This window comes from Taeniopygia guttata, chromosome 3 (genome assembly GCF_048771995.1).
Source record: "Taeniopygia guttata chromosome 3, bTaeGut7.mat, whole genome shotgun sequence".
NCBI classification, from domain to species: Eukaryota; Metazoa; Chordata; class Aves; order Passeriformes; family Estrildidae; genus Taeniopygia; species Taeniopygia guttata.
In genome coordinates, this window is record NC_133027.1 from 70,984,425 (window position 1) to 71,002,294 (window position 17,870).

At 34.6% G+C, this 17,870-nt stretch overlaps 1 protein-coding gene across 1 annotated transcript in view; it reads left to right on the forward strand.

The window, feature by feature from the left end:
* Positions 1-17,870, forward strand: part of TARBP1 (tRNA guanosine 2 -O-methyltransferase TARBP1) — a 31,639-nt gene that overhangs the window by 9,586 nt on the left and 4,183 nt on the right. Inside the window, exons 11-25 of the mRNA XM_030268268.4 lie at positions 747-843; positions 1,127-1,302; positions 4,346-4,443; positions 5,097-5,258; positions 6,357-6,550; positions 7,226-7,481; positions 7,596-7,784; positions 10,938-11,137; positions 11,286-11,357; positions 12,478-12,598; positions 13,423-13,533; positions 14,089-14,238; positions 15,443-15,529; positions 16,076-16,272; positions 16,797-16,878. Of these exons, the coding sequence (XP_030124128.4) occupies positions 747-843; positions 1,127-1,302; positions 4,346-4,443; positions 5,097-5,258; positions 6,357-6,550; positions 7,226-7,481; positions 7,596-7,784; positions 10,938-11,137; positions 11,286-11,357; positions 12,478-12,598; positions 13,423-13,533; positions 14,089-14,238; positions 15,443-15,529; positions 16,076-16,272; positions 16,797-16,878 (2,192 nt within the window). The remainder of the gene's footprint in view (positions 1-746; positions 844-1,126; positions 1,303-4,345; positions 4,444-5,096; positions 5,259-6,356; positions 6,551-7,225; positions 7,482-7,595; positions 7,785-10,937; positions 11,138-11,285; positions 11,358-12,477; positions 12,599-13,422; positions 13,534-14,088; positions 14,239-15,442; positions 15,530-16,075; positions 16,273-16,796; positions 16,879-17,870) is intronic.

Consider the following 17,870-nt stretch of genomic DNA (forward strand, 5'->3'; position numbering starts at 1 on the left):
CCTTCCAGACATGTTTGTTTAGTTCTTAGTCTATATTATCTGTAATTCCATGGCAAGCATCTGCATTTCACTTGTAAAAAGTGATGTTTGTAATTCTGGTTTTATATGAATCTTAACTAATAAGCAGCTCTTCAGAGGAAAAACAAAAACCACCATGTCCAGCTGCTTGAACTGGACCTCCCAAGTGTGTTTTGTTTTCTAAATTCCCAAAGCCAGACACATACTAATTAAAAAAAACCCTGAAACCAACTTACATACTGCTATTTAAGAATCATTTTATAAGTATGATGATGCAGTTCTGTATAAAAGATCAATAAAAAGAGAAACTTATTTTTTTTATAATTCCTCTTTACAGAATAGTTCTGGTTCTTTGTGTGGTTAGTTCCGTGGTCAGAATCACCACGGATGTTTCAGATGAAGCATAGTGGACTTATATTCTTCATTATATTAATTTGAATATGCTAATGTATTTTTTAAAGTAATGAGAAAGTCTGCTGTGAACTGCTACATAATATATTATGTTACTACATTTTGCCTAAAATTTATTTGAGCATAAAGGCTAATAGAGTTAGAGTTCAATTTATATCTAGCTAAAGAATGCCGAAAATTCGTGCTAATACTTAAGTTAGCATTAATTGTTTTTGGACTATTAATTTATTTAAATAAATTACAAACCCAGAAGTTTTAGAAATTAATTCAAAGGTATTTTCTAGTTACTGTGGAAACCTTAAAATATCTTTAATCAGGAGAAAATTGCTTTATGCCTGACTGGTTTGAAGCTAAGCTTGTCTCAACAATGATTCTGTTGGCTGCTGACATGGAGCAGATGAAGAATAAATACAGGTAAGTATGAAATACCTTATTTTACATTTCTGTCTTTTTCAATCCCCTCACACCTGAAGGATCCAGTGAAGCCTGATGAAGCTGAGAAGCTGCCTCTTTTCCCTGTAGATCAGCCTGATCACTCCTTAGGCCTTGTCCAGCTGTTGCTGCAGACATACTGGGTAACATTCTAAAGATACTTAAGTGTCTTGGAAACATGTCCTATTTATTTCCATAAGTAACTACAGCACTTAAGGCAGATACTCAGAAGAAGACTTTCTTTTTAATTTTTGTTTTTGTGTAGTGGAAAAAGCAACATAGAGTGGACTGAACTAGAGGCTTTCTTGAACCCTCTTCTGGATGTCTTGATGAAACTTGGCAGTAATGCTTACATACCAACACTGAAAACAGATAAAAGCCTTCAGCTTCTCTTGAAGTTATTGCAGACCCGTTCGTTAAAATGTTCCAATACGCAAGATGGTTAGTGACATCTTCAGTCTACTGTGTCTTCTGTTCATTACAGTCTTAACTGCAGCTAAGCTACTTAACTGTTTCATGGCTATAGTGTCAAACTAATACTAGCCTGGACGTGGTAAATGTAAAAATTGGCAATCTGGCATGTCTATTATAAAACTTGAGTTATGGGTCTAGTCTTACAGGTGTCCTAAGGAATGGGAATTGAGAATGTGGAAGACTTCTGAGAAAGTAATTGTTGTCCATTAGGATTAGAGTATCAGTTAAAATTTGAAGAGTCTGACTGTATTGCAAATATTTATAGGCAAATGAATGGATTCCGTGAATCATTTAGACGCTTCAGAAAAAAGTTACTACAGAAGCCCAGTCTAACCTGCTCAGATGCCACAGGTTCAGCCAGAGTCTTCCCTGAGTCCATAAAGTGATCCTGCTGGACATCCTTTTTTTCTGGGTTGACTGGTGGGCTAAGAGGTGCTCTCTGAAATGCAAGCTTAGTGATCTGTCTGTCTGGGATGTTGCCCCCCACAGATGGTACACTTTAACTTGTAGACCTTTCAGGAGAGTTTGAGCAAAAACTATGGAGTCCTTACTGCTTCTTTTGAGAGAACTTGGTCAGTTTGTAACCAGAATATGCCTGAATGTTTTTCCTGAGAGCAAATGAAAAATTGTAGTGTTATCTTCATTGAATTTAGATGCTGAATGGGAATAGGAGGGATCTTGGTGTTTGGTTTCTGCTCCCCCAGATTAATTTGGGATTTTTTTTCAGGGTGTTCATAACATGGAATAGAAGAGTAGTTTGGGGGGTGGAGGCTCCATATCTAGGCTCTACTTGTAACAAAAATAGTTTTAGGTTATATGTCTGGGTTTCATATACATGTCTTAAGTGCAGCCCCAAAAGTGCACCGTCATTTTAAAAAGCACTGTATACATTCAACCCCCTGCCCCCTTAAATTTTAGCCGTTTGTGTGAAATACTGAGCACTAATTATGCAGGCTGTTAAAGTTCACATTGGGGCATGGTCTCTGACTGGTGAAGTGGGTTCTGTGAAATGAACTAAACTGGAAGAAATGTCCACTAAGCTACCACTGTGCATTCAGCCTACAGCACAAAGATAGAATGAGCCTGAAACAGAACCCTACAAAACACATGCAAGGACATGCTAGTTTTTTACTATCAATAATAAATAAGTCCCTTGTGCATTATTACTTGTGCTTGCTAATGTGCCTTCAATGGATTGTTCCTGCTTTGGGAATTTTGACACCTGACATGACATGTTGAGCTCTGCTAGCAGAATTCCAAAGGCAAGGCAAGGCTGAACACTGCAGTGTCCCCATCCTTTTGAAGGTCTCTAGAGGTGCTCCAGTACAGCCCATCATCAATCTTTTGGGAGGCTTTCTGAATTGCATTGTAGTTCTACATTAAACAAGGATTACTTTTCTTTAAATTATTTTCTACAGTGTTTTTGTGCTTCTTCCTTCTGCACAGGAAAAACAAGTAATAATTATTTTTTTTTCTACAGCTGTGAATTGTCTGAGGTGTGGGGTGGGAAGATTAATGCTGTGTAATACTGAAGTTAATGTTTCTGTGTTGATGAAATGGGAGGTGAAAAGTCCTGTTTGGAAATGGAAAACAGTAAAATAGTAGGGAGCAATAAAGGAATTTAACCTTATAAAACAAAAATAATAACAAGCGGGATGTGTTTTATTTAAGAATATTTTAAATAAATGGACATGCCTGAAACACATGCTGAAATCATCAGCATTCTTCTACAGTTCTTGCTATCTAAACTGTTGTTAGATTTCATTCCTTTAAACAGTAAGATTTTGGTAATTATTGTCTTTTGCTAGTGTTACAGAGCCTCTGGTAATGGATTGGGGTTTATGCCCAACATGCTTATCTGAAGATTTTATGTATATAAATTACAGAACATTCGAGTTTTAGTCATTTGAGACTCATGATGAAACATGATGATAATCTGACATAATTGAACTGTTGGCTCTAAACAATTTAAACATTAGAAATAAAGTCCAATGACCCATTTTAGCAGGGAATGTTAAAAGTAAGTACACTATGGATTTGGAATTTCTGGAAAGACTTCCCTTTATATTTTTACTTTTTGAAGATCTTCCATTTTGTAATAGGTTTGCTACATGAAGTGTTACTTAGGGTCAACTTGAGAAAGAAACAGCAGCTGTAGCCTCTGGGTAGTTCTCCTAAATACTGAAACTAATGACTGGTATTTTTAAAACAAGGTGGCTATGCAGAGTATTTTACTTTATTTTCATACTGAGATGTTATTTCTTTGGCTTTCAGCTAGCCCTTACCATTGAAACACAGACTGAAGTGTGTTTGTGGTTAACTATGTTTTACAAGAACGATCTACATCCTTTGTGTATAAACTTGTGTCCTCATTTATGAAATGCTATGTAGATGTGGTATATTTGGTAGCCTAACCTTTTCTTGTAGGCAGTACCACATTTTGTGTCATAATTTTGTATTTTCATTTATAATGTTAAGCCTGGAAGCTACTGGGCTAAAATCCTGTAAGATTTCAGTATTTCCAAAGATGAATTTTTCCTAAAAATCAAAAAACCAGACCAATGACCAGCAAGCCCCCAAAACCAGTTTTCAAGTCTCTAAATATTAGGAATGGAAAAGTATATTTTTCTTACATAAAGCTAATTGCTGGATATGAAAGCTTTTGGTATTTATTAAAACTAAGTTCAATAATAAGCTTGTTGTGCAAAGGGTTAGGAGTATGACAAAAGTGTGCATTAAAAGTTGGAAAGTTGGATTGTGGTCTTTTGGTCTTGTGTGGGTTTTGGGTCACTAATACATTGTGAATATCAGGAAATAATATAATCTGGTTTGATTCTTTCAACCTTATGGCTTACACTGCAAAAGAGTACACAGAGGTGTTTCAATTTATTTTTGGGTATTTGACTACTATTACTGTATAATTTTGTAACATAGGTAAATCTGCATGATATGATAAAATTCTTAAGGGAGTTGTATTTCTGTATATATAGTTTGTTTTTCCTCCACACAGATGAAGTGCTGTTCTTTATCTGGAAATCTCTTGTGACACCTGTGGAGAGTATTCTTGAATTTGTTCTCCGACGGCTTACTACCAACGAGTTAAGCACTGTAAGTAATGACTGAGACATACTTTGGTGTGGTTTTGCTTGTTAATTTGATCTATCAGTGTTCCTAAAATTGATATAAAATCTTCAAACATCTAGAAAGTCAATTTGCATAGAAACACTTCTGCTAACTTCTTTGAACGGGCACAGTAAGAAGGAAAAAAAAAGTGTCTTCACAAGTAGTATTTAGTGTCTGTAGTCTGCTTTTCTTGTTTCATCTTAAATATAAAGAAATCATATAGTAAGAAATCCTCTGTATCATGTACTGCTTAATATCTACTAGTATAGCTGTGGATGTAAGTTGTTAGGTGTTTGGAGGCTTTTAGTACTCAGCCTGGTTATCATCTTACTTGACTATCTTAACACTGTTTGTTTCTTGCTGTGCCCAATGTTTCTATGTTTCTACCCCAAAGAAACCTGAGAGTTTTTAAGCAAAGCAAAAGTTAGAGTTGCATTAGGACAAAGGCATCTGAAAGTCAGTTTTTAAGATTTAGAACTTAGTAACTTCCCCCAAACAAACCTCATAATTAAAGTTGTTCAACTGCAATGTTGTAGTTTTCCTTCTGCTATCATCGTTACCAGTAGTTTTCTTTCTGATTTTCAGTTTAATTTTCCTCCTCTTACTGATTCAGATTGTGTTTGTTTCCTCACTTTCAGGTTGGCGACTTGGATCGTTGTGATCTGTACTTGGCTTTAATTCCAGAGATAGTGAATTTGTGCTTGAAAGTAAACTTGAAGAAAATGCCATCTATCAAGAATTTCCTTTCATCCTTGATAAATGCATCTATTCGTAATCTTCGGGAGAGAAATTCTGAAAAGGTAATTTAACATTATCTGTAACAATAAGTATTCATATAAAACAAGCCAATAAGTTGTAATTAAAATATATGTGAATATAATAATTAGACTCTACATTAATAATTATATGGACATGCTATAAACGTAAATGAATATACAATTTTTTATTTCTATTGTGATATTTATAATGCATAATATTATATATAATGTGAAATTAAATAATAGTTTGTGTGAATGTGTATGTGCATATATATAGTCCCTAACACATATACCTGTATTTGGCAGTGTAATATGAATGTATAATATTTGTAGCTAAGATTTTTTAGTACTTTGTTTTTTTATATTGTATTATTTAGAAGTCTGTGTAGCTAAAGTAAAATTCTTACTGTAATCATGAACTGTGTACTCAAAGACTTTTTCCACAAATATGAGCTAATCTTACTGATCAAGTAGCTATTAAATGAAAATATCTTTTGTGTTTGTTGACTTCAAACCTGGAACATAACAGAGAAAAAGAAGCTCCAGCATTGCTTTGCCATTTTCATATAGTTATGTTGATTGTCCCATAGTTCTATGGGTTATGCTACTATATCTTAAATGGATAAATTTTCAAAAGGTAAAGCAACATTAATAACTTCCATGAAAATTGAGGTTTCAATTAAGATTTGTTGGGCAATATAAACTTGGGTCTTATTATTTGGTATTACTATTTTGTTCAAGAACAGGCAATAATTTCAGCCATTGTGTTTGGTTTCTGATTAACTGGGCCCACAACTGTTTTTCTAATTGCTCTCCAACAATGTGTGAACTGTTACCTGGCAAGATAAGAGTGTTCCATCACAGCCATGCTGCATGTACTTAATGCCTAAGTGACTGTAATTTGGAATTTATACTTCTGTCAGTGCTTGTAACTTGTGAGTGTGTGTGCTGACCCAGCCCAAGCCAAGCTGTTAGGCTCAGGAGAAGAAAACACAGAAGTGGAAGGATGCAAAGTTGCTACCTTATGATGTCTGTGGTGGTGCAAAGAGGAGGCTTATTAAAAGTATGTTATTAGTATGCTATTTGTATCGTGTGAGAAGTTGGTGTGTATTTGTTCATGTATGATTTGGTTTTACTTAGGAGCCGAAGGTTAAGGAACAAATCAGAAAAGTAGCTAGCATGGCTTCACTTGCAGCTGTATGTGAGATAATGGATGGAGAGCTGGAAGTGCACCTGAAATCTCTGCCTTCTGTGGATGCTCTGAAGAAATTCATTTCCTTTTCTCAATTGAATGAAGTATTAAAGAAGCCATCTTATATTGAAGAAAAAAATAGGTACGTCTGCTAAAGCTTCAGTAATTCTCTAGAATAAACTTGATTAATGTGAAGCAGTGGATAAGATGTTGGCTTTTCGTGTTCTTGACAACTTCTTGCCAAGATAAAAAGGAAGAATTCTGTACACAAACTGTTCACTCAGTTGCTCTTTTGTCTTAACATCCAGGTTTTGGAACATTAAAGCAACCGTAATTGATTAGACCAAAGTTTTTTTTGTTATGTCCTCTAGATCTTTGAAGCCAGAACTATGAACACTGGTTACCCTTAGGCCAGATTAAATATAGGTACACTACAAAAAGTATGTACACAAGCAACTTTAAATGTAAATTATTTACTGTTGGGAAGGGAAACCCAGAGGAAGCCAGAGAACCAAAACCCAGATACTTGGGTAACAAAAAACCAGAACCAGCACATAGTAATGTTTCCACTGAATACTCTCACAGGGGTTTGACTAATGAGACTGACTAAGCCCATAATTGAATTTTCTCTTTTAAAAGCCACTTCTTTTTTAGATTTCTTTTCCATGTACTTGTCCACTCTTGCCTTGAACTATATGAATCTTAGCACCTTGAAATACTGCAGTGAGTTTGTACAGTTAAGCACTTCCTGGTGGAGTAGGAATGTGCAGGGTAAACTTAGCACCATATTTATTTAGGAAAATTATTTTTTTCACAGCTTATGCGAAGAAACATCATCTCAAGGATGGGGGAAAATTGTTGCACGCTATGTTCGTGACCAGTGGATTTGTCGCCGTTTTGTTTTTAATTCATTTGCAACACTGGCTCAAGGGTATGAAGAAACTTCAGTAATGTCACTGTCTACAGCTGAAAGGTCAAAAGAAATCCTACAGTCTGCATTAGAAGCCCTATCTATTCTTCCTTCAGACCAAGTGTCACCTGTGTTTGACTGCATGAAAGTCCTTGTTCCCAAGGTAAACTATTAACCTGCACAGTATTAATAGTTTTTTGGGTGTTGGTTTTTTTTTTTTTTTTTTTTTTTTTTTTTTTTTTTGTTAAATGTAACACGTTCTTATTTCTATTTACAGCTTCTGGACTCATCAGAGGCTCTCTGCATAGAAGCATTTGATTTGGCTTGGAAAATTATATCCTCTTTGAGCAACACACAGCTAATATTTTGGGCCAATCTAAAAGCTTTTGTTCGGTTCATCTTTGATACTGAGGTTCTAGCTGTTGCTGCGAGTGCAAAAGGTCAAGCATATACCAAAATAAAAGAGGTCAGTTTCAAGAAGTCTTTTTTTTTTGAGAAGGGAATATAAATGTTGTGTGGATGTAAAAATGCATTTTATGCTTTATTTTCCCTTCAGCTATTGTTGTGAATTTTTCATTTCTGAAAAGGCCCAGGTTTGAGAGTGTTAAGATAAACGACCTGAGAATAAGATTGAAGATAAATATATTGTTTCATCTTGTGGCACAGAAAATGAAAAGTACTGTGAATCTCAGTCTTTGATTTTTAGACTGTTCAGTATTTTCTGAATGCAGTAAAATTAGTTTTTTTCATTTCTTTTATTTTTACATAAAAATAAAATGCCTCTTCCTCTTGACTATTTTGTTTAGGATTTGACACCTGAACTGTCAGAAATGATTAATATTCTGGGAAAACTATGCCTTTTTCTAATAGTTTACTCTTTATAAAAATGCTGTCTTAGATTAAAAGTTAGAACAGTTCAAAATTTTGTAGATGCTCTTGAATAAAGCATTTTTACTGCTTCTTTAAAGGCTTCTTTTCCTCTGATGGTCCAGATGTAGAAAACAAAAAACACAGTCACCTTAGAGTTCAGTTTAATACTGCGTGGTAGACCTGCTTCCAGACTTAAGAAGAAAAATGCAGTCTTTATTCTTCTTTTGTTAGATTTATGCAGCTGCCACAACTCCAAGAGCTCTTGCATGTTTTGTGGTATGCTTTTTTTGATTAAGTCCAGAAAACCATATTCATGGGATGCTGGTTCCGGTTTGCTTTATACAACTGCAAAGTTGTTAGCTTTCTTTCTACATAATCTTTCTATTTTTTTTTCTTTTTTTTTCCCCTCTAAGCATTAATTAAATATTTGTGCAGAACAGTCCACAGTGAGTGCAAGACTTTAACTAGGGCAATAATACATTGTGAATTATCGAATTATCTACCAGTATATTTGTCTGCTTAGATTTACTACCACATGTGCTACTTTGCACAAAAGAATCACACAAGGAGGGGTTGCACTTTTCCTTTGAATTCACTTTAAGTAGCCCTGTCTTGGTATCACACTGATAACTGTAAGTAATAGCAAATGTCTCAAATTTATTTTCAGCCCAGACATACCAAAATTATTTTTAACAGAATACAAAAAAATGGACACTTCATAGCTATTTAAAACTGCTGTGGTATATCCGTATTAGCCTTAATTACCTTGAAATGTAGTCCCATTATTTTTCTCTTTTTTTTTTTTTAAACTTGCTTCAGATGAATGTTACCATTCTCTATTTAAAATAGAGAATGCTTCGCATTTGTAGTCTACCTGTGGATCCAAGCCAAATAAGATATGTATGTAAAGATGGTAAATTATCTCTTCTGTTGTAAAAGTTGGTTGACTTTTAATTAATATCTGTAACAGCTAATTGTATGCTCAGTGTTGTAATAACTAATGAGCTATAGTTAGTATTTTATTTTTCTTGATCTTAAAACTTGTTTAAATTCTTACTGCCTTAACCTCAACGTTAGTATTTCAAGCATTATGTAAGGTGTATTTTGCCAATGTTGAGTGTTGAGTCCGTGTGACAGCTATCCCATTGTCTGCAGTGGGACATACCATGACAGCAGGCATCAAGGAGCTAATGAAGGTCTCCTATACTCAACAAAGGGCATCTGGTCGAGCCACCTTCTGCCCCTTCATAAGAAAATGAAGATAAAGTTCCCAAGCAAGTGCCTACTTATGTATATTCTTATTCCAGTCCTCGGCAGTCCCTGTTGCCATTGACCTGCTGTGCTATGGCTGTGTAGTTGTAGCTAAAGAGAAGAAAATATGGACCTGCCTGATGTTGATTTGTCACAGAAGCACAATTTTTAATTTTGTCTACCGCAGTGCACTCTGTCTTTTTACTAGTTGGAAGGGGTGGAACAAAGGGGTGTTTTTGTGTCAAAAAAGGGAATATAGCTATGGTATTATCGAGAAGGGCATCCACAGAAGGTACCCAGAGCACTGTGTTCTTTAGCTTAATTTCTTCTGCTGTACTCTTCTTTCTTTGTGATTATTCTTATGTTAATTATGCTAGAACTTAAATATCTTAAATATCTCCTGTGTGTGCTGAACTTTACTATATTAGTCAAACAGTTGAAAAAATTTTCAAGATTGAGAAATGCATAGTAAATGCTGTGCTGCTCCCCTACAGGTGAAATAATAACTTAATTTTTGAACTGCCTATCTTTGCACTGGAAAATAGGTTTGAATTCTTGGTATAAACCCCACATGGTTCTAGTGTAGAGCTTTCTTTCCAGCAAGTATTTCTTCAGACTGCATTGCAGTATTTCGGTTTTAAGTATTTCAGTTTCAACTTTCTCTATAAAACCAGTATTACTGTCAAAAAAATTGTGACATTATCAAAACTATAATTTCAATGCAGGGAAGCGAAGCAGCTTTGTCTATTAGGAGCTGTTACACCTTTTGAAAAAAACATTTTCATGGACAGCTCTAACTGATGTCTGAAAATTAATTCTTAGAAAGCCTTACCTGTTCATTCTGCATCTTCCTACCCTCTCCCAGATGCTTGCAATTTCTTAGAAAAAACATTTACTTTGTAAGTGAAATTTACTCTTGCATTCACCCTATGGAAGGGAAAGAAATACTTTGGGGCCATTTTTCTTTTTGGAGAAGCTTTAGATATAAGTTTCAAATATTGTAAATATGCCCTTCTTAAAAAATATATGGTACAAAGACACTTTTGCACTTTAACTTAAATATGAACTTTGACATGAATGTAATCCTCCTTAAAGAACAAAACTAGTGATGTGGCAACTTAGGTAAGAAATTTTGCTTAATGTTTAATTTTTTTTTCTAAATTGATAAGGATTAATTGAAACACTAGGTTTGTGCTCATGAAGTAAGCCCTGGCTCATTTGTTCCACTTACCAGGAGATTTGTTTAAAGCATCGGGCATTTTATCTGTTTAAGCAAAGATCAGTTCTGGTTTATAAGCATATACTGGGCCAAATTGTTGCCCATTCACCTGCTCCTACATCAGACAATTATAAATAGATTGAAGACAGCATTAACCTGAGCAGAGATAGGATGCAAAATAACATGAGACCTATTAAAATAGATATTGCTGCAATTTTGTTCTAATAGATCTGGCACTTCTGAAAACTAGATTTTGAATCTTTTATTTCTTATTTTCAGATAATTTTCAACCTCATAGATCTGTCCACTACAAAGACTGGAGTCTTCAATGTAGTCCTTAGTCACTGTTGTCAGTCTTGGATATTTCCCACTGTTGATGAGAGAAGTGCCTTGACAAATGCTTTCTTAAATGCTGGAAATTATAGTGAACTTATCACTGAGGCTTGTGTCTTTGGAACTGTATTTAGGAAAGATCAAAGGTATATGAAAAGAAAAATTGTGATTTCTGTTTTAAAATTTTGTGGTTTTTTTTTTCTTTTAAACTTTGAGATGACTATTGAAAAACAAAACAGATTTTTGTATGCTATTCTGATAATTTTGTTGCTTTGTCTTCTTTCATCTCTGAAGACACATTCAGGATGTGCATGCCTTCATAGAAAATCTTGGAGAAAAATGTGCAGCAAATGTTGTTACAGAAAGGTAATGCTTTTGAGGATACATCTTAACAGCATTTGGTGTGAATTGTGTCTTTGTCCTGGTTGATGCTCTGATAGGAAAGATGCTGATTTTGAAGTCAGCTGCTTATCATACAGTCATAGAATAACATGTGTTGGAAGGGACCCACAAGAAATATATTCATAACCTTTTAAAATACTGGGAAAAGGGTAGTACATCACATTATAGTCATAATTCAAATGCAAAGTGTAGAAAAATGGATTTTCAGGAAAATTATATCTCACTTGTTAATCTATGGCTGAAATAACTACTTCCTCATTGTCTCATCTCAATAAAGTAATACTTTTTAGGATGCTGAGCTAATATATACCTTATCATTGTAAGAAAGACAGTTAAGAAACTCTGGTTTTAAAGCCCTTTCTGTGTGTGTACTGTCCAAAGGCTCTGCCTCCAGCCTTTGAAATGGGAATGTTTGCTACTGGATTGTTGAATTTTTTTATAGATCACTTCCATTTTTTTTATAATTCACTCCCATTTTTTTTTTCCTTTGGAAGAAAGTCAGAGAAAAAGTTTTTGTTTTCAGAAATGTTAGTAGTTTATAAAACCTGAACTTTAAAAAAAATACTACTGCAAAAGTTCACTCCTGTGTTTTTTCCAAGAGCTTTTTAGTAATCATATATTTTCTTGCAATGCTCTGCAGCTGTCACAACCTATAATGTCATTAATTTTACTCTTGCCATTAATTATTCTGGGTATCTGTACTTAACTAATAGGAATGAAGTGTTGTTTGGGACTAGATATTTGACCAAACTGTAAGCATAAATTAGTTGCTAAAAGATTAGTTTACAGGCACAAAATTTCAAAAACTTTCTGGTACAGCTTTTTCTGTAGGAAAGTGGTTTAAATACCTACATGTTATTAAAGAACTCTAGATAGACTCAGGGTCAGGTTGTGAACTCATTAATTTTTTTTCATCACCAATGACAAATAGATATTAAAATTCTGGTTCTGGGTATTTGCATGTTGTCTCACTGTAGACAACTTGCTGGCTGTATGTTCAAGATGATGTCTGGTGCTTTTTTAGTAGTTATCTTTATGTCTAAACAAATAGAGTTTGATTTTCATTTTTATTAATATTTTACAGTACAAATCGAGATGATCAGTATGTTCGCATTTGTGCTGTTAAATTTCTGTGCTTGTTGGATGGATCAAATATCTTGCATAAGACATTTATGGAAGACATTTTCATCAAACTACTCGATAAGGTAAAATTAATTTCCCTTGATATATAAATGTAGTGTTAGTACAATTAGTAAAATGCAAAATATTTACAGTTGACAGGATGCATTTATGTTTGTTTGTGTAGCGCCTCTAGATTTGTTGAGTAATACACTTTTCTTTCTTATGAGACAGAAGATTAATTTAACCAGAATAGTAAAAATTGCCTTTTGGCTTTATTTCTCTCTTTTTAGTGGATAATTTGGCTTCCTGGAACATTATCCAAATTGTAACCATTGTTCCATTAAGAACCTTCCTTTAGCCTGTATTTTAGCCTGCATTTCACTTTAACAATTGCAGACTACCTCCTAGATTGAGAGAGCTACTGTCTCCATATAATACCATTATACGTAGAAGTAATGGAGAAGGTTGGGGTCCAATTTTCATTTATATCATAGCCGCTTATGCATTGACAGGAGTCTAAAGTCAGTGGTAAATTACTGCAGCTGCTATTAGAACATCGCCCATACATTCTGGTACTGTTGAATCCTGCTTCTGTCTGAATACCTAGGAATGGGTGGGTCCCTCATTCTTTTATTTAAGTACTGCAGAGAAATGGTTAATGTTTGTGTTGTGAGATCAACCAGGTAGGGAAAAGGGAGCTTTAGTAGATACTTTCTTGCTTTATTATTTAATTATAAGCTTCAGAATTTAATTCTTAATAAATTGAGTAAATATATTTTCCTAAGCTTATAGTCAAAGCTGATCCTAGCTGTGTAGTAGATGCTGCTTTCTTAGTACAGAAAAGTGTATTTACATGTATTCAAATTTAAAGGAAGAATAGGCAATAAAGCTTTTAATTTTCTTTTAGGATGAACTGGTATCAAGATCTAGAACACGCTATTATGCAAACTCTTTGCAGCACAGAATTAAAAACCGGGTGTGGCAGACACTTCTAGTTCTTCTCCCAAAGCTTAACCAGGTATTGCTCTTCACTATTACTTTTAAAATAAGTACCTACTTTCAAGACCTAATTTGGTGTCATGCAAGCTGTGTATGTTAAATTACAGCAGGCTATAAAAGGCATGTAACCTGTAGCTGATGTGGAAGTTCTGTGTTGTAGAAGTTTTGTGTAGTTTGATTATTTCAGTCTGAAGTTATAGATTTATAATGTGTTTCTAGAGGACACTGCAAACTGATTCTTAGATTTGTGAATTTTAGGAGGCCAGATTGTTCCTGTTAAAGCTAACTAAAAGTTTGTGCTATCTGATTAAAAGATTTTCATTTAGTAAAAACATTGCTGCTTCATGAACAGTCAAGAAATTGACAAGTGTTACTTTCATTAAATTCTACTTCATAAGAAAATATTTGAAAAGTATAATAAAGAAATTAGATGGTTTTAAACTGTTTTAATTTGCATATTTTAAAATATATTTAATATTATGATAAAGTTGAGAATGTTCTTTTATTTAATTTTTTTTTCTTTGTGGAAATAACTGACGATATACTAAAGGATTGCATGGTTTTGTTTTCTCAGAATTTTTTGTGTGGAACTCTTGACAGAGTGTTTCAGGCTGGATTCAGTAATAATCAAGCATCTGTGAAATACTTCATAGAATGGATTGTTATCTTGAGTCTACATAAATATCCCCAGTTCCTTGGTAAATTCTGGGATTGCTTTTGCTATGTAAGTAAGACCTTTGGCATTTACTTGAAGAGTAATTTGAACAAAGAGGGTACAGTTTGTTGCCCCATACCTTATTTTTTTATGTGTTCCAGTCTTCCTTTAAAAGCAGTGGGCTGTTGAGTAGTTCAGCTTGGAAGTGAGTCTGAGCAATAATCTGAGACACTTAGAAATTTGCAACCTAAAGATGGCCAAAGAAAAGTCAGTTCCTCCTGTTGAGAGATTTCCTTTTATGATGTTTTATTCTGGGCGGAGTGGAGCTGGCACAGTGAGTCAGAGCACTCCAATAGAGGAGCCATCAGGACCACATGGATGCCCTAGATCCTGAGTCTGAAGGTCCAAGTTACTTGTGGTTTCCACAGCCCACCTTTGTCTTTTTAGTCACATCCTCTTTGTCAGTGAGAACATGACTTGTATAATGCATATTCAATTTGCAGCTTTTAATATGGACTTCTCTCATGGTGGAGTTCTGTAATAAGATTTTAGAACTGAAGCCAGGTTTGAGTTATGATACCCAAAAGTTGTGAAAGGGTTGACTGAGGATAGCTGACTGTTTCAGAGTTCCTTCCAAAAGCTGGGCTGTTGGAATTGCTGTCCTTTTAGCAGATGATTATCTGTTGGATCAAAGTGATTTCATGCTGATAACAAATGTACTAAATCACAGTGGGCCCATTCAAGTTATCAGAGCAAGCAGAAAACACGTAGATTTATGAGCAAGCAGAAAACGTGTAGATTTATGAGCAAGGAATACAGATTGCATTTTCAGAGGCTGTCCTGGTGTTGAGGAATACATTTAGTGCAGGTGGCTCAGTGTGCAACTGCAGTGTGAGCTGCAGATTGAGCTCTGGGTAGCAGGAGCCCCAGGCAAGAGGCTGTGGAATGGTGCTGATCTTTTGCATTCCTGGGGGAATACAGTGAACTTGGGTTGAATTTTAGCTCACTTATACCACAATATTCTTCATTCTGATAGATGTGTCAGCTACAAGCACGTAACATGTTAGGAAGAATGAAGTCCTAATAATATTGACCTTGTATTTTCAGAAATTTGGCTGTGGAAATATGTAGATTTTTAATAGTGTTATTATTATTGCATGTCCAGAACATGGCATGAAAATGCATAAAGTATAAAAACATTTTATAGATGGATATCTCTTGTTACATTCTTTTTTACTCAATACATACTTTTACTACTACTTTTTTACTTTAGGATGAAGAAAAGCTTAAAAAAAGCATCTGCACATTTTTATCAGTGTTGGCCCACTTTGACATCATTCTTCAAAATACCTCAGAGAAGGTACATTTCTCTTAAGAGTGTTCATTCTTTATTCACTTCCAGTTCCTATACAGAATTCTGAATTGAAAATAGACTGCCAAAATGGTTTACTTCCTTCTGAGGAACCCCTTGTTATGCAAAACACTAACTCTTCCTGTTACCTCTGTAAAATATTTGACTTAGGAAAATGAGCTACCTTAGCAGGTGTTCTGGATACACAGAGCCTGATTACCTGTGAAATTTTCCAGAATAGCTACTCCAGTGTTAAGTAAACATGTGGATGCACCTGGGTTTGTTTTTCTTTCTGCTCTTTCAATCAGAAGTTAAGTAGAGTTTCCTTGTAGGCAGAATAGTGATTTTTAAAGCAAATGAATACATTTTCAAAGAACATGCAAGGCTGTAGGTTTTTTCCTGATGAGATGGAAAGAAGGAAGTTAGTATCATTTTAAAGCTTTGTGATTTCCGAAAGCCTGTCTTTTGAGGAACTTTTTCTTGGGCCACTCATAACTTCTGAAATGTACATTAAAACTTAACATGAAAGAAGCTTCTTTGTCTTTGTTTCTTTAGAAGCCAGCTTTGAAGAAAGCTCTCATCGTTGTTCTGCAGTGGTGTTTCAGCCATAATTTCAGCGTCCGACTTTATGCATTAATCGCCCTTAAAAAAATCTGGGGTATGTGCAGAATGCTGCATGTAGAAGAATTTGAAGCTCTGACACCAGTTATTGAATCTAGCCTTCAACAAGTGGAAAACATGCATGGCACAGGGTTAGTAACATTCTTTACAGTTTAACATTGTTCTTCTGAGCCCTTTGCAACAAGTTACATTTTCTAAAATGACACTTGATAATTTTTATGGCATTTTGTGGGAGTTTTTATCTCTATTAAAAAAAAAAAAAAGTTGTTATGGGGAGACACGATACAGAAAAAATAGCAGCAAAGGGAAGAGTCGACTTTTTTTTTTTTTAACAGCTAGAAACTGACACTGGACCATAGGCTAGTGTCCAGTTTCCATGGAATACTTCTTGCCAAACTCACTCCATTTGATAATAGAATTTGGAGATGTGTTAATGGGCCTTTCTTGATAAATAAAGTTTATTTTATGAATGCTGTTCATTTTTTAAAAATGGGCCCTTACTTAATTGTTGAAGTATTCTTAAATGTTGAAGTATTTTCTTTCCTATACAAAATATACTAATAAATTAGGTTGCCTTATGCCAATCTGATGATTTAATTTTTAAAAATATCCAGCATGTTGCCTTTTTAATGTATCTTACATTACTTTCTTGCAGGAATGCCAGAAGGAACTGGCAGCGAATCCAAGATCATTTCTTCTTTGCAACATTTCATCCTGTTGAGGATTATAGTCTAGAGGCAAGACTACACTATTTGTCTAGTGCTACGACTGTGTTTTTGTATTTTTTGGTATCTTCTAATGTGGGATGAAATTATCTACTATTATTCATTTAAACCCCCCAAAAAATTACCTCACCCAGATTTGGACTAAGATTACATCTTAGTTTTTCTACTTGATACTGTGTTAAAAACCCAGGTCAGTTAGGAAGAGGTATGTGTGATGAATGTGCCTATCTGTGGGAATTAATCAGGTTTTATATTTGTGACTGGAAAGATTCATTCTAGTAACTGAAGAGCATCTATTTAGTTGAGGTAATTTATTAGGATTTTTAAGGCATCTGTTCCCAGAAGTAACTTGAGGTTGCTTAACTGGATTGTTTGATGTGAATGGGATAGCAATACATCATTTCCAGAGCACCTTTTTTGATGTAGCTCAAATAACTGACAGCTGAATAAATATTTTCATAATTGAAAATGGAAGTAAGGCAAAAATAAGGGTGCAGATAAATAGAAGAGACAGAAGAACTAAGCTCAAAATACAAGATATTAATGGATATGAATGGGGTATATTTTTTTGCAGAAACAGTGCCATCTTTGACAGAATGAATTTTTCCTTCTTTTAACTGGAGAAATACTCAGTTCTGTGAAATATTTTTGTGAACACAAACATGCTAAATAGTGCAAAATAAAAGTCCTGAACAGGAGGAAAAAACCCAGCAAAGGAAGACTAATATTTGTGAAGCATTTAAATGTATTCAGGGTGCATCTTCACCTTTGTCTTGAAGGGTGCATTGGGATAAACAAAAAGTCTGGGTTTTAAACTCTTTGACTTACTCAGTCTTTCCCTTGGGATGTGTGTTTTTTTGCTCCTTGATAAATCATGGTTAGCTAGATATATTGGTTGTGCTGAGCTGGATTTTACTACTAGATCTTAAAGCTTTAAACTTTTTATTTTGATATTAAATCAATCCGCATCCTTTACTAGAGAGTTGTAAGAGTATTTGACAGCT